This window comes from Gymnodraco acuticeps, unplaced genomic scaffold, assembly GCF_902827175.1.
Source record: "Gymnodraco acuticeps unplaced genomic scaffold, fGymAcu1.1, whole genome shotgun sequence".
Classification (NCBI taxonomy): Eukaryota; Metazoa; Chordata; class Actinopteri; order Perciformes; family Bathydraconidae; genus Gymnodraco; species Gymnodraco acuticeps.
The window spans coordinates 4,046,620-4,072,577 of record NW_022990699.1 but is presented as its reverse complement, the minus strand read 5'-3'; the positions used below and the strand labels follow the sequence as shown (position 1 = coordinate 4,072,577).

Here is a 25,958-nt window from a genome sequence, read left to right as displayed (position 1 = left end):
CAATTGTGCGCGAGTGCATCCACGCCTAACGGTGCATTTAGATCGCGCATCGAAAAGAACAGCTGACACTGAGCGTTGTCTTTCGATGCGAACAGATCCACCGCGGCTCTGCCGTAATGCACCCACAGCTGGCTCACAATCCTTGGATGTAGAGTCCAGTCTGCATACAGTGGTATACCTCTGGACAGTAGATCTGCCCCGAGGTTCCTCACTCCCGGTACGTGCGTCGCTCTCAGAGAGAGGAGACGCCTACCGCTCCATAGGATAAGTTTGCGCGCCAGTGTGTGTAACTGGAGAGAACGCAAACCCCCTTGGCGGTTAATATACGATATTGTGGTCGTATTGTCTGTCCTCACGAGGACGTGATGTCCCCTGAGGAAAGGCAGAAAGCGTTTTAGGGTGAGAAATACCGCTAAAAGCTCCAGGTAATTTATGTGCGCCCGCTGGAGGTCTCTGCTCCAGAGACCCCTCACCGGGCGACCTTCATAAATACCTCCCCAACCTGTCAGACATGCGTCCGTGGTGACCACTTTCCGTGAAAGGACAGCACCCATAGGCACACCTCGTACTAGAAAAGTCGGGTGCAGCCAGTGGCGCAGTGCCATTACGCATTTCACAGTAACCATCACTCTCCGCGCGCCATGGCGCGCAGGGTTTAGTTTTAGGGCGGCCACCCAGCGCTGAAACTCCCTCATGTGTAAGCGTCCCAGTCGTACGACCAGGATGGCTGACGCCATGAGCCCCAGCAATCGAAGGCATGATCTGAAGAGAACATGTTTGCGCAGCTGGAAAAGAGCGAGACAAGCTCTGAAAGCTTTCACTCTATCCGCTGACAAGCGAGCTGAAAAGGGCACCGAGTTCAGGTGTAAACCCAGGAAGAGTATAGTCTGCGCGGGGCACAACATGCTCTTCTCTGTGTTTATTATGAAACCCAGGTTGAGCAGGTGCTTTACGAGGACATTTGTCTGCGTAACAGCCTCCTGCTCCGACTGTGCGAGAAGCAGCCAGTCGTCCAGGTAGGTCGCCAGGCGAATACCCTGTTGTCTTAACGGGGCTATCGCGGCTTCCGTACATCGTACAAACACCCTTGGACTGAGAGACAGACCGAAGGGGAGTACTCTGTATTCATAACAGATCCCCTGAAATGCGAATCTCAGATATTTCCTGTGTGGGTAATATACTGGGATGTGAAAATACGCATCTTTCAGGTCGACTGATGTGAACCAGTCGTCTTGTCGCACGAGCCGCAGCAGAGATGTGTGAGTGAGCATTCTGAACTTATATCTTCTTAGATATTTGTTCAGAGCCCTCAAATCAAGTATTGGCCGAATTCCGTTCCCTCCCCGTTTGGGAACGAGGAAGTACTTGGAATAGAAGCCGCCCTGACTCTGCTCGGCGGGTACAATAGATATAGCCCTCTTTTCTAGGAGAGAGAGAATCTCTTTCTCCAGAATATGGGCTGACTCTCCTCGGGCCTGCGAATGCAGAATGCCCGAGAAGCGAGGGGGGGTGACAGCGAATTGGAGTCTGTAGCCCCGTGTTACTGTCTTGAAAACCCAAGCAGATGATGTGAGCATCTTCCACTGCATGCTCCTTAGAGCCAGTGGAGATGTCACATCTCTTCCCCTCTGAGTCTGAGGCGGTGGTGCTTTTAAAACCCCAGCCGGCACTGCGCATGCGCGTGACGGTGGTGCCTTCACAGACCCGCCTGTAATCCGCCTTTTGAGAGATGCCGAAGCTGCTCTCAGAAGGGGAACAGTTGGCGGGCTGTTTATTGGTTTTATTGTTTTTCTTATCATTTTTTTTGAGCTGCGCCCTCGGCCTGAAGCCTGGATGCATCAGCGGCAAATGTTTAATGACAGAGGAACAAACAGATTTGTGACATGTGTTTTTGCGGACTTGAGGATGGTGTTGAGGCATCTCTCGAGGCGGCGGGAACGCATTTAGAGCTGGGGAACCGTGGACTTCCAGCTCTGTCACGGAGGGGAGAAGGAGGGGCTGTCACGCCGCTCGCTTCTTCTTCCTCCCCTGCTGGCCGAAATTCTGGGTTGGCTGCGCCTGAGCTGCAGCCGGAACCGGAGATTTTCTGGGCCAGCTCGCCCTCGTCTCCAGCCTGGGCTGGGGACTCGGGGCGGGCTGCGACCTCTGCGTTTTCGGTGTTTTAAAACCGAGCAGGGTTCAAGGCAGCTTGGGCGAAGGACTGCTGCTGCGAAGGCAGCGGCTGGACCCTTCGAGGGAGGCAGAGGTGGAGTGCCTCGTCCTCCCTCTTTTTCAACTCACACCTCCTTTGCATGGAAGCAAGAGCGGAGCCGAAAATTCCCTCGGGAACGATGGGCATATCCAGCACATCCTCCTTTTCCCGGTCTGGGAGGTTGGTGAGGTTGAGCCATCTCGCTCTTTCCTGCACCACCATGATCCCCATTGCCTTACCCGTGGCCTGGACGGCGCAGCGTTGGACACGGAGACAGATGTCTGTGACCGCCGCCATCTCGTCCAGAGTGGCTGCCCCCGGGTTACCCGACAGGTCCTCGCAGAGCTCCGCTTGGTAAGCGGTTAGCAGCGAGGCCACATTCAGGGCCCTGGCGGACAACGCTGCGGCTTTGTAGGACCGTTCAGTCATTGTCGACTGAAATTGGTCCGACTTTGCCGGCAGCGTGGGGTTCCTGCTTGGTGACGGGCCCATCCTCGGTAGGAGGTGGGCTGCTACCAGCGGTTCCATGGGCGGTATGCGGAGCAGGCCGAGCTTCTCCATTCCGTCACAGTCTAGGGAGGAGGCACCCTGGATTGGGACCTTGTTGCTGAAGGGCCGGTCTCTCCACGAGACCGACACCTCATCCAACATCTCCGGGAAGACCGGAAGGAGTTGTCTCTTTGTCCGCGCTGCTTGGGGAAAATGTTTCCCTTCGTAGCGGGACCTGGAGGTCTCCTTGGCCATTTCAGGCCACGGGATGTCGAGTCTGGCCGCAGCGCGTTTGCACACGGCCTGCAGGTCCATACTCAGACAGGGCGAAGCTGGTATGCTATCGTCTGGGAGAGCAGCCCTCGCTCCAGGCTTTGCAGCCTGAGCCGATGACATGAAGATGTCCTCTTCATGTTCATCCGACTCGGACAGGAGGAACACCGAGGCGTCCTCTTCGTCCTCGTCGTAATCCAGCTCGAGGACATCCTCCGCGGGTGAGACCATGGTGAGGTCTAACTGGGAGCCCCAGCTCGGTAAAGCGTGGGGTCCCGTTCCCGCGTGTCTTGCCGCCACCGGGTCCCGGCCTGCCAGGGCGCGGGAATCCGGTTCTGCGGCCATCGCAGATACTGAGCCCCAGACCGACATGGAGAGGGGTTCACTCTCTGTGACAGATGCCCCCGCGTCTTGACTGCCGGCCGCAGGTCAGAGGACATGGGGGGTTCCTGCTCCGACATGCTAGCTTGGCGTGCTAGCCGTCGGCGGAGGCTCTTTACGGTGAAGCGGACACAATGTCCGCACGAGCCGGGGTTGTCGATAGCGCCTCGGGCGTGTTCCAGCCCGAGGCAGGACGAGCAGACCTGGTGTGTGTGTCTGTGCCCGAGATCTTCAACCCGCAGCCGCAGAGTCGAGCCACCGAGTCCCTGACTCCTCTGGTGTGAGGGAGAGGGGCGTCCATCTTGTTCGCCTCGTGGCGTGGAGAGGACCCGCTCTCAACAGGTAGGTTGGGAGAAAAAGAGGTAACCACCCTGTCCTTAATCCGGAGAAAAGGACGGTGTGGGTCTTTTATTCCCAGAGAATACTGACTGGTGTGGCAGTATGCTCCTTTTAATCCTTTCCTCCTCCGTGGGGAAGAGAAAAGAAAAGACTTCCTCGCTACCGTGGTGTCGGTAGTGAGGGAGCAAGCTAACGCTAGCTTGAGAAAATCAGACCTAGCTTACTTTCCGGGGAAAGAGAGCGGCGAGGTCGATTTCAACAATAACTAGCGTTAGTAATTACCGTCTTCCTGCGAAGCAGAAGGAGTAGCCGGCAAGCGCCCGTCGACCGAAATGGATATTTGGGTTCAGTCTGTGGACCGTGAAGCTTGTCCGGCTACCATAGAGATGTGCTCTGAAGCGAGAAGAGGTGTTTGAATGGCGCATGCGTTGTGGCGCAAGCTACTTATAGGGGGTGATTTCCCTGACGCTGACGTCAAGATCTCCAGCCAATCAGGATTGGCGTAATGAGATTGATGCTTCTGTTTGCTCCGCGATGAGGCGCATCCCATAGTGAGACATCGAACGGAGTGTTATGAATGAGAACTACATCATTTGCAGTTATAGAATTTATGGAACACATTACTAAGGCAATAGAAAAGAAAGAATATGTAATAGGGATATTTCTGGACCTTAAAAAAGCATTTGACACGGTTGACCATGAATTATTAATTAAAAAACTACAGAGATATGGCATTAGAGGTGTTGCACTATCATGGCTATCCAGCTACCTACATAACAGGGAACAGTACGTTGAACTACAAAGCCATAAATCACAACTACTGCAGGTTACATGTGGGGTGCCTCAGGGCTCAGTCTTGGGGCCATTACTATTTATTCTGTATATTAACAATATATGTGAAGTATCAAAAATTATTAAAACCATTCTTTTTGCAGACGACACAAGTCTACTCTGCTGTGGGGACGATTTAGAACAGCTATTGGTCACAATGGAGAAGGAACTGAGCAGGATGAAGATCTGGTTTGACCAAAATAAATTAACATTGAACGCAAGCAAAACCAAACTCATAATATTTGGGAATCGATCGACCAATACAGAGAAGAAACTCACTATAAATGGCGTCCAGTTAGAAAGAGTATCGGAAATAAAATTCCTTGGAGTAATCATAGACAATAAATTAAGTTGGAAACATATAAGCTATATCAAAGCAAAAATATCCAAATCAATAGCAATTCTGAATAAAGCCAAATACCTAATTAATCAAGCTTCTTTGTTTATGCTGTACTGCTCCTTCATACTTCCATACATGATGTATTGTGTGGAAGTTTGGGGGAACACATATACAACAAATACACATCCTATATTCATCCTCCAAAAAAGAGCCATACGAGTTATACATAAAACTACGTACAGAGAACCTACAAATAACTTGTTCATCAAACTAAAAACACTAAAACTACAAGACCTGGTTGACTATAAAACTATTCAAATTATGTTCAAAGCCGCAAATCAACAATTACCTCATAATATCCAGGGACTTTTCACACGGAGAGAAAGCATGCACATATTGAGAGGAAACTGCATTTTCAAAAAACCACCCCTACGAATAAATGCCAAACTTCATTGCATCTCATCCAAAGGTGTTAGTCTGTGGTGTTATAACTGTAATGATGCACTGAAATATTGTACAAGTCTATCTAAACTGAAAGTATTATTTAGGAGCCAAATCATTAATGGTTATGAACAGGACCTGTAAAATCCCATTTGTTGTTATTTCTTGTAAAAGTAATTTATTTCCGATTGTTTTGTAAAAAAACAAAAAGCAAACAAATTAACAAGACAAACATGTCGCTGATGACGATGACCTAATGTTTTATTTATAAGAAAAATATATGCAAGAGGGGGTAGGACCAGAAAAGTTTTTTTTAAGCTTCTTCTTGCCCCTGTTGAACATGACAGAGACTATCTGAGAATTATTATTGTTTTTTTTTTTTTTGTGATTTTTTTTGTTGTACTTTGTTATAATTATTAATTTGAGTGAGAAAAAAAAAGGGAAAAAAAGAGAATATATTTATATTGTTGTATGTTTTTGTTTCTGACATGTTCAATAAACTGACAAAAAAAAAAGAAGGAAAATACCTGCGCTCTTGCAAACTGTTAAAACAAACACTTCAACTTGCACACTTTTGAATATGTATTTTTGAATATCGATCTTAAGTTGGCGTGACGTTGAAGTCGTGCGACCCTGCTGTACTCTGCTGTAGTTCGTTTATAGCATAACGTTAGCATTCTATTTTTGATTAGATTTATGACTAGAAAATTATAAAAGTAGGGTAGACATGTGGAGATTATCCTGCTGAACAAAACGTGCATTTATCAAACAGGTTCGTTTTCCACTAATCTTATTTTTTACAATATTCCAAAATCTTATGGAGAAATCCCTTTCCTTTTTTTGTCGAGGAAGCCCATGCGCAGCTTACTTCCGGGTCGGCCTACAAAAATACGTCATCACTGCACCGCTCTATTGCTAAGTAACATAATGCAGATTCTATGCAGGTGTCACAGTCAAGTCTTTTTCTCTTCGTTATTTGATATGCTGCATTTTATGATATTCTAAGGCATGTACTGTAGCTGCGTTCACGATGTTCCCTCATTAGCTGCAGTCCATCTTGTATTCAGCGCTCCTCTCTCCTTGTTGGTCATGTTCATCGAGCAGTTGGAGTCTTTCTGTTAGGGGCTATGAAAACCAGCTCCTCTAATCACACTGCCATCGATCAGCCCTCTTCTATGTTTTTGCCCGTGTAGATACTTTCTAATAGGAGTGTTGATTAATGATGGGTGTGTATCGAGTGCTTTGGCTTGGTTGAGTCGATGGTCTCGTTTCACCGATTGTAGAATAAGCACACGCACAGACAGACGCTCACACACGCTTTTAACACACCTCTAAAGCCTTTTACGGGTGTGTTTTCGGGACGTCTGAAAAGTCAAATGTTTCTCCCTCAGTCGTCTCGTCTTTATGACTGAGCTCCGCTTCCTTAGAAGTGATATTTCACATTTTGTTGGTACCGATTTGCCACATCTGAGCAGGTTTTATTTCTTATCAGCTTGGCGCTAATTGTTTCTCTCTGGCTATAATTAGTGAGCATAAAAAATAAATCTAATTACCAATAGCTCTACAAATCTACAAGCCAGCAGCAGTTGGATAAAATGAGCCACGTATATACACATAGGGTACTGAGGAATTCATTTTCATTCCTTCAAAGGGCGCTTGATGAGCAGGATGGCTCAGCTGGAATAATCCCATTTAATTGTCATTCATAAGAGAGGAAAATGCTTTATGCCTGAATATGTGTTGGTTTTTCTGCTTCTATTGGACATATTATACATAGGATGTTGTTATAATGTCAATCAAGCATCTTTATTTCACTTTATTGGTTTTATTTGTCACATATCTTCAGATTCAAAGTGCAAAACACAGATAATTTAAAGAATTATCTACATAATACATGCCAAATGTTGATGTCATGCTTATGTTTCGTCTAGTTCCGAGGGTTTTGTCGGTGGTGTACTCAACCTGTTCATCATACCAAGAGGAGAATGAAGAGGTAGTGAGCAGAGCACTGGAGCACGCCAAGGCCCGCTCAGAGCAGGAGGGAGAACCCAAACAAGCAAACTTCAGGTCAGCCTCCAGTCTCTGTACCCCAGTACCCCCCCAGTGCCCTCTCTGCTTCTGTTCCTGTCGTTGTCTTTCTGTGTGTGTTTGCCTCGCTGTCTGTCAGCCTGCTGGTTGTTTGTCTGTTTCCCTCCAGATACGCTTCTGTCAACGTTTCAGCTCATCTCATGCTGGAACTGAGGGAGGAAAAATAATCAAAGGGGCTATTTTATGTCTCTAAAAACTGTGAAAAAGCAGGAGAAAAACATTGTTCAGACAGCTTCCCTTTTCAAAGACGTTCTTTATGTGTGGGGTTTAAAGAACCTAAGACTTGTTGAACTTTACCACTCCTGTAGATCTGATTGTACCAAGTCATACTCCTTTTCCTACTGAAAGCTGGCCTGGTGTTCAGCCAACGCCAAATAAATAAAACACAATTAATATTATTGTTATGGATCACTCTGGCTTTGCTAAGATAACCAAACACACCATACAGTATAAAGCAAAGCATGTCAAATAAATAGTGCATTTACTTTAATACATTACATTTCATTTTATCCAAAGCAACTTACAATAAGGGGAAAAACCATCAAGATTCAAACTCCGAAAAACTAGGAAAGTGCAGATATATTCACTTCAAGCAAGTCATACCATTCTAAGTGCTGGTGAATTAGTTACACAGCCTACATTTGCTTTTTAAGGTGCTTTACCCCCCCCCTGTTTTCTCAATAATGTAATTGCCAAGGTACAATTGAAACACGTTTTCAGTTTGCTACGGAGGATATGCAGAGTTTCTGCTATCCTGATGTCAATGAGGAGCTCATTCCAACATTTAGGAGCCAGGATGTCAAACAGGCGTGTTTTTGAGGTGTACCTGGGTGTGTTTTTGTGCAGTGTATTTTCCAGTTTTGTATGTGTTTTGTCTCTAGGCTTTCTCCATCCCCGTTCAGTATTCCTGACGATGCAGCGGGCCCAGAGGAAACAGAGCCCTTCTTCATGTTGGAGCCCTCAGAACAGAGCAATGGCTGCTTTCTGGCTGTGCTCAGTAAAGAGGTAAGCAGAAACCTCACAGAGAAAGGCTGAGGTACTGACAAAGAAAGGATGTTCTTCTCAGCATCCCCAATATGCCATGCCGTATTTATCTCAACACTAGACTTATCTACCTCAAGATGTCAAGGGTCAATTCAGCATTTTAATCTTTGATTAAGTGACCATCAGAAAGGAGGAGTGATGCAGGCATCATAGTGTGTGGACCTCAGACTGCATCGATTTGGGTCACTTTGAAAGCAAAATGTAAAAAGATTGGTGACAAAACTGACAGAGGGGCGGGATTTAGAGAAGAAGTGCCAATTACAAATCAGTCTGCAACTTCAGTCAACGGACAGCGCCATTGGTCTAGAGCTACTGCTGCTATGGCTCTCAGGCAGTGAGACAAACAAAGAGACAAGCAGGGAACATTTGAGCTTGATTAGCATTTAGCATTAGCCCTGGACCTGACCTTTCTGGTGTGTCATTTGGCTGACTGCTATATTTTTCAGAGAAAGTGTTTTCACTGACTCACTCATCCGTTATGTCTGCTGAAGAACTAACTCGTCCTTCACTTGACTTGAGTCCTGAAAAGCCCCCGGCGGTTGTCATAAAAAACACAGGTGTGGACAGAACGGAGACAGAGGGACAGAGGTTTGATAAGTGAGCCCTGAGACAAGAGTGGGAAATATGATCAAGCAGTTACAATGTACTGCATGCTATCTATCAAAAACTATTCATCCACTGGGAAACTTATTGTCGAAAAGGAGACTGAGATAAGGATGTCTTTTTGTTTGGGCAGAAAGGGTAAGGCGATTTGGGAACCAGAACACAGAAGTTGAGATCAGGTCAAAAGGAGCGGGCTGTGACAGGTACTTGGTCAAACCCCTAACCAGAAAAAAGTGAAAAACAAGAAAAAAGCTGCTAGAATAAAAAAGGAGAATGTCGGGTCTCAAACGCAGGCGACTTCTTCGGGTGTAATCTGCCACCAAGAGAGAAAGATGAATTGGAAAAAAAGCTTTAGAAATAGAAATCAATAGAAGGAGGATGAGATGAGAGGAGTGAGGTTTGCTTTAGAGCAGAGAGAGAGAGCAGTGGTAGAATCCACTTTTTTGTTTGAATGAAGGTGTTCATGAATGAAACTCAGAAATAAGACACAATAGAAGTGTCTTTAACGGGTTTGACTTTATTGTAGCAATGTCTGTTTCTAAAAGGAACATTTTGTGACTCTTTTATGAACATATTTAATTGGAAAGCACTCTGTCTCCGGCTTTATTGTTTTGTCATGTCACAAGTCTCTCTCGCAGTTTTCTTATTTGAGCCAAACTCAATCTCTTTTCCCTTTTAACACCTCTGGTTAACCCTCTCTCCTCCTCTCTTTTCTGTTTGTGATATGAGACGAGTCTGTTTGACCGGGCTTCCCCACATCCTCATAATCAACAAAACAGCCACGTTTACGACATGCTCCGTCACAATATTTAATCTGCTCTTATGCTTATGATTGCTGCGCAGGGTTATTAAGCCATCTCACTCCCACTGGGTGTGACGGAGCGCTCTCGCACTGTGTGTCTGCTGCTTTCGGGCCATTCATCATGTTTTATACCTCCGCAGACAGGAATGAAAAGATAATCAAACTGCTGTAATGGCGCCTCAAACTGGATTTTTTTCTACTATAAACTCAGCTAATCAAAAGTTATTGTGGCACTCTGAAAAGCGCCATAAAAATGGCAATTATATAAGTGTTTGAATGCTGTCTGGCTAACATCGACTGTCATAGTGGCATACAGTAAAATGATTTATGAGCTTTCCTTACAGAAACAGCTGGAAATTATGAAGAGTCAAATAATGTGTTTCTGGCCTGATTTCCAGAGAAAGCCCATTACAAGTAGACTCTCTTCTTAAAGTTCCCAAACTCTGAATTATGAATTCGAACCAAATTCATAAAGGATTCAGAACCCAACACTTTCATTTTGATTTGTTACATCCACCGAGACTGGACTGTTATTCATGAAACTTAGTGAAAGGGTGTAGCATGGGCCAAGGAAGGAGCAAAACTGAAACATGGGGGCGAAGACTCAACCTACTTTCATTAACATTGCAATATACGGCATGGCAGTGATCTGCGCTCTCTGAGTGCCCTCCAGATTTCTTCAGGCTACACTGTGGCAGCTAAGTTTGGCAAAGTCTAGAAGGAAATGAGAGATTTGCAAAGTATGGCATAGTTGGTTAGTGGAGATGGGGAGGAAGTGCAATCTACAGGGGTAAGGGGGAAGAAAGGGAGGCGAGGGAGAGTGTCTGTTGAATAATTCAGCGCCCCCTGTCTGTATGAGTTAGCTTCAATGAAGTTCAGGGCGTCCACCCAAAAACTGCAATACAGCGGAGCTTCTGAAGCCTGTTTACCTGTGTGTACAGAGTGTATCAACACGAATAACTATATCCATATTCTGCTAAATGCACTGGTACACCTAACAGCATGCACATCTGCCTGTGTACATAAAAGTACAGCTTACACAAACATATATATGCATTCAATTAAATTAGGAGCAAGCACTTAAAAACAAGATACACACATAAACCCACACAGGCTGCATGTCCCCGTAGTGTACACTGCGCTTGTGAATAATTCAGGCGTTGAGGAGAGCAGGAGCTGCTGTGTGGTCTGCTGAGACTGCAGGTGACCCTGCAGCCAGCAGCAAGGACACGGTGGCTCTGCTCTCCTCCTTTAACAATATAATGTGTTGTGCAGCAGCAATACCATTTATTCAAATGTGTGTTCAGCAAGGTAAACACATTTATTTTTAGTATAACCATTAATTATTGATGCATATTTCTCCTTAGTGCCTAAACTATTTGAATAAATGATAAAGGTACTTTATAGGGCAGATAAATCCTTGTGTCAGCATACAGTTCTCTTATGATGCCACCAGATGTCTTATTAGAAGAACAATGTTAATGATATTTGAGGTTTTGGTTAGTGAGGTCTTATTGCTGTATATGCTTTAGTAAACAAAATGTTTCATTCATTAATACGTTTTTGAGCCTTAAAAAGATTAGGTCACGTCAAAATAAAATAAAAAAACATTGCTTTTGTCTTTTACTTTCCAACAGCCTGAGCCAGTGGTCAAAGAGGCCCCACGTGACGTGCTTGTCAGAGCAAATGCTAAAGGCATACTGGAAAGGATCGGCACCAAAAAAGAACATCACGGACACACCAACAGGATGAAAAAAACAAGCCATGTTCCCAACTCTCAGCCCCAGTTCTCTGCTGTAAAGAACGGGGAGACCAAGGGCAGCAACAGCACTAGTTTGTGTGGACAGGAGTTTACTAACAGGCGGCCGTCACTGCAAGGTGAGAGAGGTTACTGCATATCTTAAAGGGGACCTATCATGCAAAATGCACTTTTGTACGTCTTTTATACATGAATATGTGTCCCCGGTGTGTCAGGGAACTCATCAAGTGTCAGAAAACACAACCCTCTCTCTTTTCCTCCATACCCAAATCTCTAAAAACGGGGCTGCAATGGATCTGATACAGATTTGAAATTGTTCTGACGTCAGAAACGGGGTGCTCCGCCTATATGGGCAACTCTCCACCTTTCAGGGGAATGAGAGGTTGCATGGCATGGTAACAGCATGGTAACAGCATGGTAACATGAAGCTCGTGCCTCGCCCCCCTCCTTTGCAGGGGGCGTGGTCAGCTGCAGCTCATTTGCCACAGAATCAGCCCTTGTGAAGACAGGGCTTGAATAGAGCAAATAGAGCGAAATGAGGCATGGCTAAAATGCAGGATCTGTTTGGTATTTTGAAAAAAAAACTTCACAGACATGTTTTATATAGGTATGGCCCTACAATATACGTTTCAAATATAGCATGATAGGTCCACTTTAAGTCAGTTGTATTATGAAACAGAAACATAGAGCTACTTTTACCTACATGTTTATATCATTATGAGAGTGGTATCAATCGTATTCCAATTCACAGCAAAATACTGATAGGCCTTTTAATTAAATAAAAAAGTGGAACAGGGAATTTGGTCCAAAAATTTGCTCATTTACAACATTTTTTCTCATTTGTTTTGTCCTTCAGGAAAAGCCAAAGCAATGCGCGTGCAGGTCTCAAAGAACACCGGGTCCAGCTCCTTCTCTTCCACCAAACCAGGAAACATCACACCCAAGAGAAGCCTCTCCCCAATATTGGACATCCCAACTTCTTCCCCCAGGACGCATTCTGCATCTCCCCCCGCCCCCCCTCCTCCGACCCCAGCGGTCCGTACCCGCAGACCACCCCAGGAGCCGCTGAAGCCCATGGTGCTCGTCCTGCCCACCATTCACTTCCCCAGCTTCTTTCCAGCTCATCCCAACTACAACAAGTGGAGGGATCCCGCCCAGAGCGTCCCCCTGTCCCGTTCCAGTGGGGGTCTCTCCAAGGATGCTATGGTCAAATCCCGGCCTCTGTTTTGAGCTCAGAAACAGAAATATAAAAAAGTATTAAGAATGAACTTTTGTGCCAAATGCTTACTTATCCAAAGTCACGAGCATTCAAATCTAACACAAGCATACACACAATGTTGTTGATCTGCCAAATTACAAAGAATATGTGAAAAGTCGCCTTGAACGCTTTCTAGAGCCATTAATACTTCTCATTACCACAATGTCATTTTTATAGTGTTTTTGTGTGCCTTAACGAACAACCTGCCACGGTCAGAATATAATCAGATTGCGTGTATTAATAAGGCTCTGCTGATGTCACTAAGTGATGGGTAGCTTTTACATAGAGCTCCACTGACCCGAGAATTAAAAGGACAGACTCAAGAAGCTACTCTTTTTTTTTTGGTAATGCATTTATTGTCACAACAGATTACATTTACATGGTGTCGAGATGAGTGAAGAACAGAACTGAAATGATTAGAGCATCTTTCTCTTTGTGTGTGTCTTTTCCATTCAGATCGAACTGCATTCCCAGAGTTCATGTGGAGTGCAGATTGTAGCCACGAGCTACAGAAGCAGTGTGACAGCAGACTCTTTCTCCTACTGCTGTATGTGCGCATGTGTGTTTGTTCTTTGTGAGTGGGAGTAGACTGGCTGGATTTACAGAGGAAGAGAGAATAAAGTTAACCCTTACACAGATTACCCTTGGCAAAGCTTTGATAACTGTCACACGTCTGCCTAAGTCAATTGATCTGGATTTTCCTACTACCACATACTGTAAGTCTTAGGTGTATGCATAAAGATTCCTGAGGAAATGTTAAGTTTGACAAAGCAATGTAACATTCTTGAACATTAAAAACTTACTTTCTTTATAATTGATTCAAAAACTTACAATCTTAACTAATTAAAAGCTTCAAAATACATTACAAATGATTACATTTGGTTTGCTGATCTATGTATCCATCAGTAATGGAAAGCAAAACGTGTTGACTTACAATCTTTAAATGTGATTCTGTAAATTGAGCTGAGAGTAACCTTTTACTCAGGTATGGGTCAGAAAAAGGCCAAATAAAAAATCCAGTCATGATCAAATTAAGATGACTTGTGCTAAGAGCATCGTGTGTTTACCACTCTTCTTACGAGACCTTTTTTAACTCATTAAACATAAAACATGCAAAATCAAAACCCACATCTGTCTCATTTCCTGTCAGCAACATCTCATCTGTCCCTCATATCTACAAATGTTGGGCCCTAAATGTTCTCTTCCTACATACAATCATTTACATACACTTCATTATTACAATCATTTCAATCATCCTCGCGGGGATGTGTGTTTTAAGTCTGCCACACATCGAAGGGACACACATTTGAATGCCGTTTGGTGGAATGGAGCGTGTTGGCAGGTCTTGGTTTCTTTTTTTCTTTTAAAATCCCTAGACAGCAAGTCGACATCTTTTCTGTCCTAGAAGGCTCCCGTAGTTTGGTGTCTCAGGCGTCCAGTCGAATGCTCTTAATGTGCTGATGGATGTTTTTACATTAAGAGGCGTAGCACGAAAGAAAATGGAGGGCACCGATGAGTGGTTCCATAAACCTTTTCTTAATAGAAATGTTATCTTTTTCTTATTTTCTAATCCTGATCCGTGTTTGTAGAATGTTTTAATTAGTCTTCCATCACCAAATCCACATACAGTGAGGGCATATGAAGCCAGCAGGTGGTTTACACATAGACACAGCAGCGTTCAAAGGTCAAAGGTCAATCACTGACACCAGCTTTTTAATTCCTCCTCACGAATCAGGAGTTTTCTTGTAATTTTTTTTAAATATCATCAGGCGGACTAAAGGATTGTTCTTCTCCTTCACCTGCGGTGGTGTTTGTTAACATGTATGTACATCGTTGGTTACCATGGCTGGTACTGATTAGGTGTTGTCGTGGCGACAGTGTGTGAGTGGCGTCCAGGTGTGCAGTTGCCACGGTGACGGTCATTGCTGGGGGAGTTCTGAGGGCTGTTTCTTGGTTTTCAGAGTGTCTATGAGAGACAGGACGCCCCGCTTCACGCTGGTGGTCACCCGGCGGGTCACTGAGTCCGCAGAGGGCGAGGAGGAGGAGGAGGAGGAGGAGCCGGCGCGTTGGGGGGGCGGCCGAGCCACCAGACACTTCTGATACCGCAGCTGAGGAAGAGGAGAAGAAGAGTCTTCATCACTTGGGTTTTAAGGAGAAAAACGTTTACCCATTTGTGCCCAAAGACTATATTTAGCATGAAAAGGAAAAATGCAAATGCGTTCTGATTGATATAAAGAACATAATGTTCTTAGATACCAAGCGCTTCATTTAGTAGCTTGATGTTTCTGAGATACATCAATTGTTCTTATCATACTATATTTAGTCTTTTGGCACAGTTTTTCCTGAAATTGAAAGTAAAGAGAGTAGTTCCATTTCCTAAAGACTGAATATAGAATGATAAGGAAACCTCACTTTTGGTTTGACCTCAGCTGTTTCGCTGAGAGTTAGAAGAGTGATATAATTAACATGAGAGCAAAATCAATCTTCTCATCTAACTTGGCAAGCTAGCCAACCAAATAATCATTTTTCAACACAACATCACCTCATCTTTATAAAAAAAAAAAGGACTTACTACGCATGCTGCCTGCACAGCCTCAGACACATGGCCTGCATTGGGTTCGCACCAGAATGCATGGCACTGGAAATGCTGGCTCCCAGTGTCCATAACAAAGGCGAACGAGTGCACATCTCGTCCCACGCCCATGAAGGACAGGAAACGGACTCGACACTCCACCAACACCTCCTCTTCCTCCTCCTGCACACACAAACGAGAGCAGAGTTAGATCTGAAACACTGCTCTATTAGATCTTCCTCTTTAATCTACAAGTGCATCCACATATTTTATTCATCTGTTACTCCTCAGGGGAGCAACAAACAGTCCCTTGCCTTTTTTTCTTTGATGACAGCCATAGTCGTGTCAGCAATACTCAATGTGACTGGAGTCCAGTCCTCTTTGCCTGTGGAGGACAGGAGGTTTTCTAAGGCTCCATTTATGACGTCCATCCCTGAGGAGGAAACACAGGAGAGCGTGAACAGGGAGTGCAGGGTGTGTTAATATGACGTGTGTGTTTGAGTATGAGTGCAGGTTTACCTATGGGGCGAGACACAGTCGTCATCCCCATGTACAGCACATGGAACTTCTGCACCAACTCAGTCTTTGGCAAGGGAAACTCTGCAGAGAGAAAACACACACACCCGCATTAAAACACACACGCATTAAAACACACCCGCATTAAAACACACACGCATTAAAACACACCCGCATTAAAACACACACGCATTAAAACACACACGCATTAAAAACACACACGCATTAAAACACACACGCATTAAAACACACACGCATTAAAACACACACGCATTAAAACACACACGCATTAAAACACACCCGCATTAAAACACACCCGCATTAAAACACACACGCATTAAAACACACCCGCATTAAAACACACACGCATTAAAACACACACGCATTAAAACACATACGCATTAAAACCATACGCACAAACCGCTGCAGGGAATTTTATCACACGACGACATCTAACGCAAAGTCCACACGTGATAATTGGCTAAAACTAGGGGAAATAAACAAACTGTGGTGAATATTTTAATATTTTAGTGTGCTGTGATTAGGGCATGAGAAAGATATTTGCACACGGGGATGCACGTTTCTTTTAGTTGTCTGCATGAAAACCCAGCTGTGCCTGTCTAATGGCCTAAAGGCAGAAAGCATGATCAAAGATGTGCATCACCTGCATCCCAATCAGCACAGACATTAACATCATTTACCCCAGGAAGTCCCCATTTACACACCAGGCAATTAGCTGTGTAAGCTGGAGATAACCTCTGACAAGGTAACATACCAAACACTAAACATGGCTGATTGCTTAACCGCAGTTCAAAAAATGTACTTAAAGACAAAACCATTATTATCACAATACATTAAAACCAAAGCAGAAGAATCCCTCTCAAATGGGGTCATTCGTTATTAACTTTAGCTCTATTGCTAGTCAACATGGATTTAGAAAATGAGGGCCAATTGTGATATGGAATTATTTATGATTGAGTCATAATTAAATTCAGCTCAGTGTGCAACTTAGGACATTTCTACACATACTTATCAACATCTGTAATAGTAGTAAAACTGTTATATTTAATAGATGTTATAGCCATTAAAAAAGGACATATGATGTATGAAGCAGCAGGCTATGAAGCAGTGTTTGAATCCCTGAGTTTCTAAGCCTTTTTCAGCTCTGACCACACGTCACATAGTTCAAGTTGGTTGTGCTTTGTTGCACCTTTAACCGCGTCCAACTGTGATGTTGTTACATCAGTGAGGCAAGGTGAAGAGTTGAACCACTAAAGTTCCCTTAAGCTATGACAAAAGGACATTTTCCTCATTATGAGTTCCAGCCCATTTTGCACAATCCACATCTTAATTACTGAATTTCAAAAATTATCAATTTACCAGAAACTCATCTCCGTTGGGTCATTTGGAGTGAAAATGGAAATCAAATCACCTCATCAGTGTAATCCATGAAAAAGAGTCCCTAATATCTCACATGTTCAGCTCTCTCATGAATGATGAGAAATGAATTTTCAGACATTCATTTCAAATATAAAGCAGAGCTCAGACAGTCCAGATCCAACGAGGACAGCAGGGCTATTTCCTGAGTTGGCGCTGACCCCATATCATTCAGTGCTAATCTCCTAAAATGCGTCCCAACACAGAATTGTGCACAACACTGAAGAGATCTAATCCAGGCGAGAACTGTTTTTCTTCCACTGGCAGTGAATCAACCTCTAGAGCCCATGGACCAGTCTATCCACTGTAGCACGTCTCACTGAGAGCACACTAGCTTTTCAGTTAAAATAATATGAAATCAAGCTTAATAGTTATAAAACATGTGAGGAATGTTTTACCAAAAAGTGCTTTGATCCTGGGGTTGGGATGGCTGCCATGTAGCACCAGGCGTCGCCTCAAAGAAACACTAATTGGGTTTTAATGAGGTCGACTGCCTCAGTAAGTGAAGAGCCGATATACTTCTTTTTATAATCTTATGCTCCTATCCCTCACGCTCAGCAAACACACAGCAGCTGGCGTTACGGCAGAGGAGGAATTGGGCTAGAGCTTTTTCTCTTTCTTCCTATAATTACTTGGGACTGAGAGGAACAAGCAGTGGGACTTAGCGAAATGGTGAATAGAATTAGCGCTGCGGGGATAACGCTCAGTGATTGTGAGGCGAGGAGTCAGCGGTATCTGTGTGTAACGGAACCAAACACTGCTATCTTTTCTACTAACACATGTTCACGGTCGCTCCTGAGGCGATAAGGTCATTTAAGAAAAGAAAATACATATACACACATATATAAAGTATATATGTGTGGTTTGAGAAATGTAATAATGTGAGACAAGAAACCACAGCATGAAAGATACTGTAGCACATAGCTGAGAAATGCGTAGTTCTCACGAGGGAACTACAAAAGAACAAGAATGCGTGTGTGTGGTTGTGTGTGTACGTGTGTGTGTGTGTCTATGTGTGTGCATACCTTGTAAGGGTACATCGGAGCCGGTCTGGGAGGAGCTGCCAGCTGCAGCCTTGGCACTTTTCCTTTCAGCCATAATCTAGGTATAAAAGAATGAGTGGGAAGAAAGAGCAGACAAAACAGGGTGAGGAATAAAAACACAGAAGGGGAAAGCTACCGACTGTGAATGTGGGAATGAGAAGCAGGTATGGTTGACACATTGGATTGGACACAACAGCGGTTAGATTGTCTCACAAAGAGTTGGCGAAAAACAATTCTATGCGACAAAACACATGTAAAAAAGGTTACAAATATATACTTAAAATGTCCACAATAAACTGTTTTGTCAATGTAGTTGTTGTAACTTAAACAGGAGTTAATGTTGTATTTATTGTTTTTCTCCGTGATCTAAGTGTGCTCGTATCAGTGAGTTGGTGCAGGATAAAAGGCCATGCTCAACCTTTGGCGTTAAAGGAACATAAAACCCACGGCATTGCTTGGTGATGTGTTTGTATTAGTGGTTGGAACTTTATAGCACCAATGAACACACTGTATCAAAGGTTACACAGGTAATATCTGTTCAATTCACTGTTGATGACAACAAGACAAATACATCCGTTAGCCCTCTCTTCCAAATGGTATATTTCCTTTCGCAGTATGAATAAAACAACCTCTTTCCTTCTCTCATATATTTGCTCCTGCTCTTCTGCTGCAGTGAGCACTCTTTAAAAAGTGTTGAATAGTCTGCATGGCCCCTGCACTGAGCCGCAGCCCTCTCCCTGCTACAGACACTTGATTAATTGTAGGTGTCATTAATCAAAGTCTATGGTGAGTCTGCAACTCTGCTCGCTAGGGAACATGCAAAAAGACGCATGCACACACTCTGCGCAGCTGCGAGAATCAGGTCACTAAGTTCCTCCCCTGCAGTAAAGAGAACAATCCACTGTGTTTAAAATAGGCAGTGGGAAGAGTCATTGTCACACACACAGAAAATACAGACATACACACACTCTTTCTTTAATTAAGGTAAGGGGCATAGAAAGACAAATAACAGAACAAATGTTTGTCTCTAAATGGGTCAACGTGCCACTGAGGGAGAATATCTGTAGCTCCAGATTCATCCTTTACTATGCCACTGCTGGTCTGAAGAGAGACTGGTTTCTAGAAGGTTGTGTAACCAAATCCAGGTTATTCACTCTTTTTGATCATCAAATGTGTCTCTATGTAGACAATACACGACTACCTATAACTCAAGGACAAGTAACTATAAGTGCTTTGTCTGGTAAAGCAGGGAGTTGCTTTACAAATGCAGTCTATTTAGCATCTCAATTTAAATCCTTTAAACAAAACGAGAGGACATCACAATATGCATATATATTTTAGATTACGAGCTACTTATGTGGACACTAATTTAAAGTGGACCTATCATGCTATATTTGAAATATATATTGTAGGGCCAAAACATGTCTGTGAAGTTTTTTTTTCAAAATACCAAACAGATCACCCATTGTAGCCATGCCTCATACTGCTCAAACCCCTCTTTTGAAGCCCAGGGAAATGCAGATTTTGGGTCCTTAGCTTGAAAAAAATAAATAAGAGGAGGCGGAGCTAATGCCTAATCAGAATTCTACCGGAGATAAAGTACAATTTGGCTGTGATAAAACGCCATCCTGTTTAAACCACGTCAAGGATTATTTCAGTATGGAACTCAAATGCTTTTTCTCTTGCAGGTTTATCACAAGGTGAGTTCTTTTTTTATTTCCTGCTATTTAAACACATGTGCTTTTCAGTAGGCCTACAGGTTAGCTCCGAGTGTTAGCGAGGCTTGCTAATGTAAACAAAGACGTCCAAAACACGTCAGGCATTGTTTCTGATAGCAACTTTCTGTGGGTCCGCCGACGTCAGTTCGGATGGACCATATGTATAATAAGAACTGGGTTGCATTCCAATAGTCCATTTAGCTTAGGAACCTTCCTAACGGAGTGAAATGACCCGGAAGTCCCTCAGTGGCAGCCATGATAAGTGCCGTTCCAATTCTCCAAATGAAAGGAAAGGAGGTTTCAAACTTCCTTTATAACCTCCTTTAGCTTCGGAACCACTGGACCTCCCTAACCGAAAGGAGAGGAGAAAATGCTGCCCCACAATGCATTGCAGCCGCAGCATTTGCCATCACAACAGTCGGCCGTTCACGGAAACAACCGATTATGACGGAGAAATGATATCATGAAAGTTACGGTGCTTATTAAGCATTTTAAAACGTATGTGGTAAGTTGCCAAATTGCTTTTTTCTGAACGTTCATCAGTATTATAATCAAAAAGAGAAATATGAACGTTAGTTTTGACTGAAATGATCAAATAAAGTCAACATTTAACAGTCTTTACTGAGCTGTGTGGAGTTTGTTCAACTTTTAAAATATGTTTGAATGGTGATATACACAGTAATAGATGTTAAGGACTAACGTTTATAATAAATAGCCTACATTTGTATTGATTTTAAGATATTTTCATAGTTCATACAATCATACGTATTGGGATCATTTGTATTAATGTGGACCGGAGGGAGAGGGTGACGAGCATACGTTTCACTTTCCTTTTTTATTTCAATTCCAACTTTGGTCATGAATAATATGTTTCTCTGTTGTCCACGTTCATAAAGCATAAAACAACAGCATCAGAGAACGGTGCAGAGTCTCTAGATGAGTTTACAGTAGTCCCTCGTTCTTATTATACATCCATGTAACATGTTGTAGTCCGCTGTATAGAAAACTGTAGTTTCCAGTTTCCCCACAGCAGAGACGCACATTCATGACCTCCACTGGAGCATCATAAACACGTCGGATAGTGAAAGTGCTGTCGGATTCTCTGAAGTACCGCAGTCTCTTCTCCTAAGTCCTTTTGAATTCTCCTATCCACTATCCCTTAACCCCGTGACGTTTCACTCAGAGGTCAAGGAATAGGAGATAGGGTTAGAATTTAGGAGCTGATTTTTGGATTATCGGAACGCAACCCGGTACTTTAGAGAATCCGAATGCACTTTCACTATCCGACGTGTTTATGATGCGCCAGCGGACGTCATGAATGTGCGTCTGCTGCTGTGGGGAAACTATGGAAACTACAGTTTTCTATACAGCGGACTACAACATGGATGTTTAATAAGAACGAGGGACTACTGTAAACGCATCTAGAGACTCTGCACCGTGCTCTGATGCTGTTGCTTTATGAACGTGGACAACAGAGAAACATATTCTTCATGACCAAAGTTGGAATTGAAATAAAAAAGGAAAGTGAAACTTATGCTCGTCACCCTCTCCCTCCGGTCCACATTAATACAAATGATCCCAATACGTATGATTGTATGAACTATGAAAAGATCTTAAAATCAATCACTGTGTATATCACCATTCAAACATCTTTTAAAAGTTGAACAAGCACCACACAGCGCAGTAGTAAACACTGTGAAATGTTGACTTTATTTGATCATTTCACAACGTTCATATTTCTCTTTTTGATTATAATACTGATGAACGTTCAAAACAAAGCACTTTGGCAACTTACCACATACGTTTTAAAATGCTTAATAAGCACCGTAACTTTCATGATATAATTTCTCGGTCATAATCGGTTGTTTAGTGAACGGCCGACTGTTGAGTGACGGCAAATGCTGCGGCTGCAATGCATTGTGGGGCAGCATTTTCTCCTCTCCTTTCGGTTAGGGAGGTCCAGTGGTTCCTAAGCTAAAGGAGGTTTTATAAAGGAAGTTTGAAACCTGCTTTCCTTTCATTTAGAGAATAGGAACAGCACTTATCATGGCTGCCAGTGACGTACTTCCGGGTCATTTCACTCCGTTAGGAATGTTCAGCTAAATGGACTATTGGAACGCAACCCAGCTCTGTCCCCGTTATTTCCACACACACCCTCGCCTCTGTTAGTACCCTACGTTAGTACACATTTACTGACACAAACATTTGTATAATCGGTTGTAGACCCAAATACATTAAATAAAATAAGAACTCATTCTCAAAAAAGATAAATGAAAAAAGCGATCATGAAAATGTTTCCAATAAATGAAGAAAATGATTTTTGACCACGTTGTTGTTCAGATATATCACATATTTGTAATTAAATGATACATTCATTGAAACAAAACACGGTATAAACTGAGGAGTGACTCCCGTGAAGTTCATGTATTTTCTTCACTCCGCTGGGAAACTGCTCTCATGTCAAGAAGCATCAGATCAGTGCATGCACTGCCTCGTCCAATCAGTGAGCGATACACAGTAAGGGGGCGGGGCGAGTGTGAGGATTTCATCGAAGGATGGTCTGGTGGTTCCTCGGTTATAGCTCCTCCGTTATCGCTCCTCGGTCCTCCGGCAAAAATAAGGCCATTGGGACCATAGACATGATTGGGACGCTACTCAAGATGGCGCAGACAAATCAACTTCCGGTGAGACCGCGACCGAGGAGCGAGGAAATGAAAAATAAGAGAAGTGAGAAGGGCCCCTGGATACAGCGTGGGAGGCGGGGCCTCATTCATTCCTATGAGAGTTGCTCATTAGCGCATGATGATAAAATGGCTCAACTTTTGAGAGAGCGAAACGTCACAGATTACCCGGCATGCCTGAGAAGTACCCGTATGTGCACTCATAGCACATGCGCAACTTTAACCAAAAATGCTCGTCCCCAACCAGCACGTCAATTTGCGTACACGTAACAGCACCGCACGTTCATGGCAGCATGGTAATGGTTTGTTATTATGATGGATTTGATATTAACGAGGCGGCAGTTAGCTGCTAGCTAGTCATTATGCTAATGTACACATCAATCATTATGTACTTATATTACGCTGTAACAGGATCTAGTGATATCCAAGCAACAGAGCTTCATTTAGCATGAAAGAATGATTGCACTGTATATATATATATATATATATATATATATATATATATATATATATATATATATAATAATAAGTAATATTAACTTTAATACAACATTTACGGTACAAGATTTAATCATACAGCCCATGTAGTATGACAATGAATTATAGCAAACATGTGCAATATATCCATTATTACAGCTCCGTGGGGTGGCAGTAAGACGATATGGGTCCGTTCTTATTGTGCATCCATGGGTAAAGATAAACGCAACTCACATTGGTTTCTCAAACAGCATCTCTGTAAACTACATGTATTGTATTCACTGAATTTCACTCTCTGCCTTTAACGGCTCGTTGTAGCTCCAATAGCTCCAGCCCCCACACTTCCTGTGAGCACAGTGTGCTCCGATTGGTCAGGACCGGTCGGGACACGTAACATGAACGTCCCGGGCGGCGCGGTCCCGTGGGTTAGATGCGCGTTCATAATGCAGAGGGAAATAACTCTCAGAATAACGTTATTAGCACATTATTACAACTTGAGGAACGAATGTTTTTAATAAGGGCTATACAAGTGTTCATACTGGGTAGTTTATTTAGTTTAAAAAAAATTATCCAACGATTTACAGACCACTCTTTCCCCATGTAAGTCAATGGGAAAAAGTGTTTCCGGGCCTGGCAACCAAACGGAAGTGTAGTACCGCCGTTTGGCCAGCACGAATATTTTCATCTGAGTCCGGCGCACTTCCTGGGGGCTTGGGATGGACACGTCAGTTCAGATGGAAATCTGTATCAGCTCGTTGTACACCCGTTTTTAAAAGATTTGGGTACGGAGGAAAAGAGAGAGGGTTTTATTTTCTGACGCTGCGTGAGTTCCCCGACGCACCGGGGACACATATTTATGTATAAAATACATCACAAAGTGCATTTTGCATGTCAGGTCCCCTTTAATAGATATTCAAAAGGTTAGAAGCATATGGAATTGTTGTATTTTGGAAAGATTTGGTCTAATAAGATAAACCCTTATTGATCCCTACAGGGAAATTCAGGTGTTTTAGCAGCCAAGTAATAACATTGAAGTACACAATAGCACAGGATAGTGTCCACAAAGAGTGTAATTCGAATTTAAAATGTAAAATTGAGTGACAGTATATAATATAAAAGAAATGTTCAGCATCCTGTAGTACTCTGTGCACGAACCTCCTGATTACTGGGTCAGGGTTAGTAAATCATCACCAATGTGTAAAATGTGTAAATAGGATGTGATCCTGTTGTATTGTATGCCAAGTATTTGGTATTATATATATAGAACAGACTTTTTTGCTCTGAAATGTGACTCTTATCTCCTTTCCTTGCTGTATAGGCTCTTACAACTTTCCTCCATGTCTCTCCTCTTACTTCTCCGGTAAAAGATAACAGAAACGTGTATTGGCACTATGTTTTCCAATCCTGGTTATAAGGTTGATATACCTTGCCTGTAGGAGTAGTTATTTCAAAAAAGTACCTCTGAATAACTCCATCAGAATATCTTTAATAGAAACCCTGATTAAAGCCTCATAACGTGCTTCAGAGCAGCAGATAGGCTCATTCATGCGAAGGTAATGACACCCACCTTGGAGCAGATTTCGTGGAGACTTGTGGCGATGGCTGCGGCAGGAGTATCACATCTGAACACGTGGCACTTCAGCACCCGCGTGTTTTTGTCTCTCGCCACGTAGGCAAAGTCCCTGCAAAACACGGAGAGAAGACACATTAAGAAATAAACCAAATGGACCTTTACAGCTGATGTACCACACATTTGGTTTTGTTAAAGAGGCAGTAATAAGGTTCTCTGGTGTCCAATAAGAAAGGTAATTCAGTATACTAGGCCTCACCAGCATGTATGCTTATTTCTTTACACATTTTCTAACTGCACAGCTTGCATGTCAAAGGAAGCAAAAAACAAACCAATATAGGTATCTAATTTAACAGAGAGAGAAACGTTTTGAAGAAGAAATGGGAAATACAAACAATCAAGAAAAAAGCAGGCAGGGGTCTTCCTTCCTAACAAGGGAATTATTGTAGCATGTAAAGCATGAGGTATGTGTGTATATGTGTATCTGAAGATGAAGACTCGAGGGACAAGCCGTGGGTGATTCAGGTTTAAGTCAGTACAACTATCCCTTCAACGTGAATAGGCCATCGCAGAATTCAATCTCTTTGTAAATTTGCCTTAACAACATTTGTTCCAAATGATAACACTACTTCATTCCATATATTGAATGTGGGAGAGTCAGGTTGTATCCACTTAATATGAATGCACTGAATATCTGCTACTTGCTGGTTGTGCAGCAGATAGAGTACAGTTTTCATCTCAAAGCCTCCCAGCATCACTCCTTGGAGAGCCACCTTTGAAATGGTTGGATATTAAGATGAAACCACCTTTCTTAGGGCCAGTATGTGGATATGATTGCCAATTTGTATTTTACATTCCCTTAGGCTTGAGTTCAATATATGAACACATTGCTGTCCATTTGAAATCTCTCAAGGTTTTGAGTCCACATTTTATTCTCACTCCCATTATCATTTACTGTTCCATTAAAGCGGGTTTGACATCTTTATTCTCATATTTTGTTCTGTCCTTGGTCTTCGAGACTCAAACTTGTCCCCCGCCCCCACTCTGCACCTGTTTGCGTTGTCAGCTATTCTTCAATGGAATAAAGAGACACTGAAATGGATTG

The 25,958-nt window shown here is 43.2% G+C and overlaps 2 protein-coding genes across 7 annotated transcripts in view; one reads left to right on the top strand and one right to left on the bottom strand.

Moving 5' to 3' along the window:
- Nucleotides 1-13,964, top strand: part of LOC117555863 (putative methyltransferase NSUN7) — a 30,203-nt gene extending 16,239 nt beyond the window's left edge. The window contains exons 10-14 of the mRNA XM_034230888.1: nt 7,217-7,352; nt 8,255-8,378; nt 11,460-11,700; nt 12,438-12,835; nt 13,296-13,964. Of these exons, the coding sequence (XP_034086779.1) occupies nt 7,217-7,352; nt 8,255-8,378; nt 11,460-11,700; nt 12,438-12,811 (875 nt within the window). The 3' untranslated portion in view covers nt 12,812-12,835; nt 13,296-13,964. The remainder of the gene's footprint in view (nt 1-7,216; nt 7,353-8,254; nt 8,379-11,459; nt 11,701-12,437; nt 12,836-13,295) is intronic.
- The window catches only part of LOC117555862 (amyloid-beta A4 precursor protein-binding family B member 2), a 44,207-nt gene continuing 31,421 nt past the window's right edge, over nt 13,173-25,958 (bottom strand). For all 6 annotated transcript variants that reach the window (XM_034230882.1, XM_034230885.1, XM_034230884.1 and 3 more), the window contains 6 exons: nt 24,851-24,965; nt 18,390-18,465; nt 15,931-16,011; nt 15,726-15,844; nt 15,412-15,594; nt 13,173-14,947 (listed from right to left, as the gene is read on the bottom strand). In XM_034230882.1, the coding sequence (XP_034086773.1) occupies nt 14,759-14,947; nt 15,412-15,594; nt 15,726-15,844; nt 15,931-16,011; nt 18,390-18,465; nt 24,851-24,965 (763 nt within the window). In that variant the 3' untranslated portion in view covers nt 13,173-14,758. The remainder of the gene's footprint in view (nt 14,948-15,411; nt 15,595-15,725; nt 15,845-15,930; nt 16,012-18,389; nt 18,466-24,850; nt 24,966-25,958) is intronic.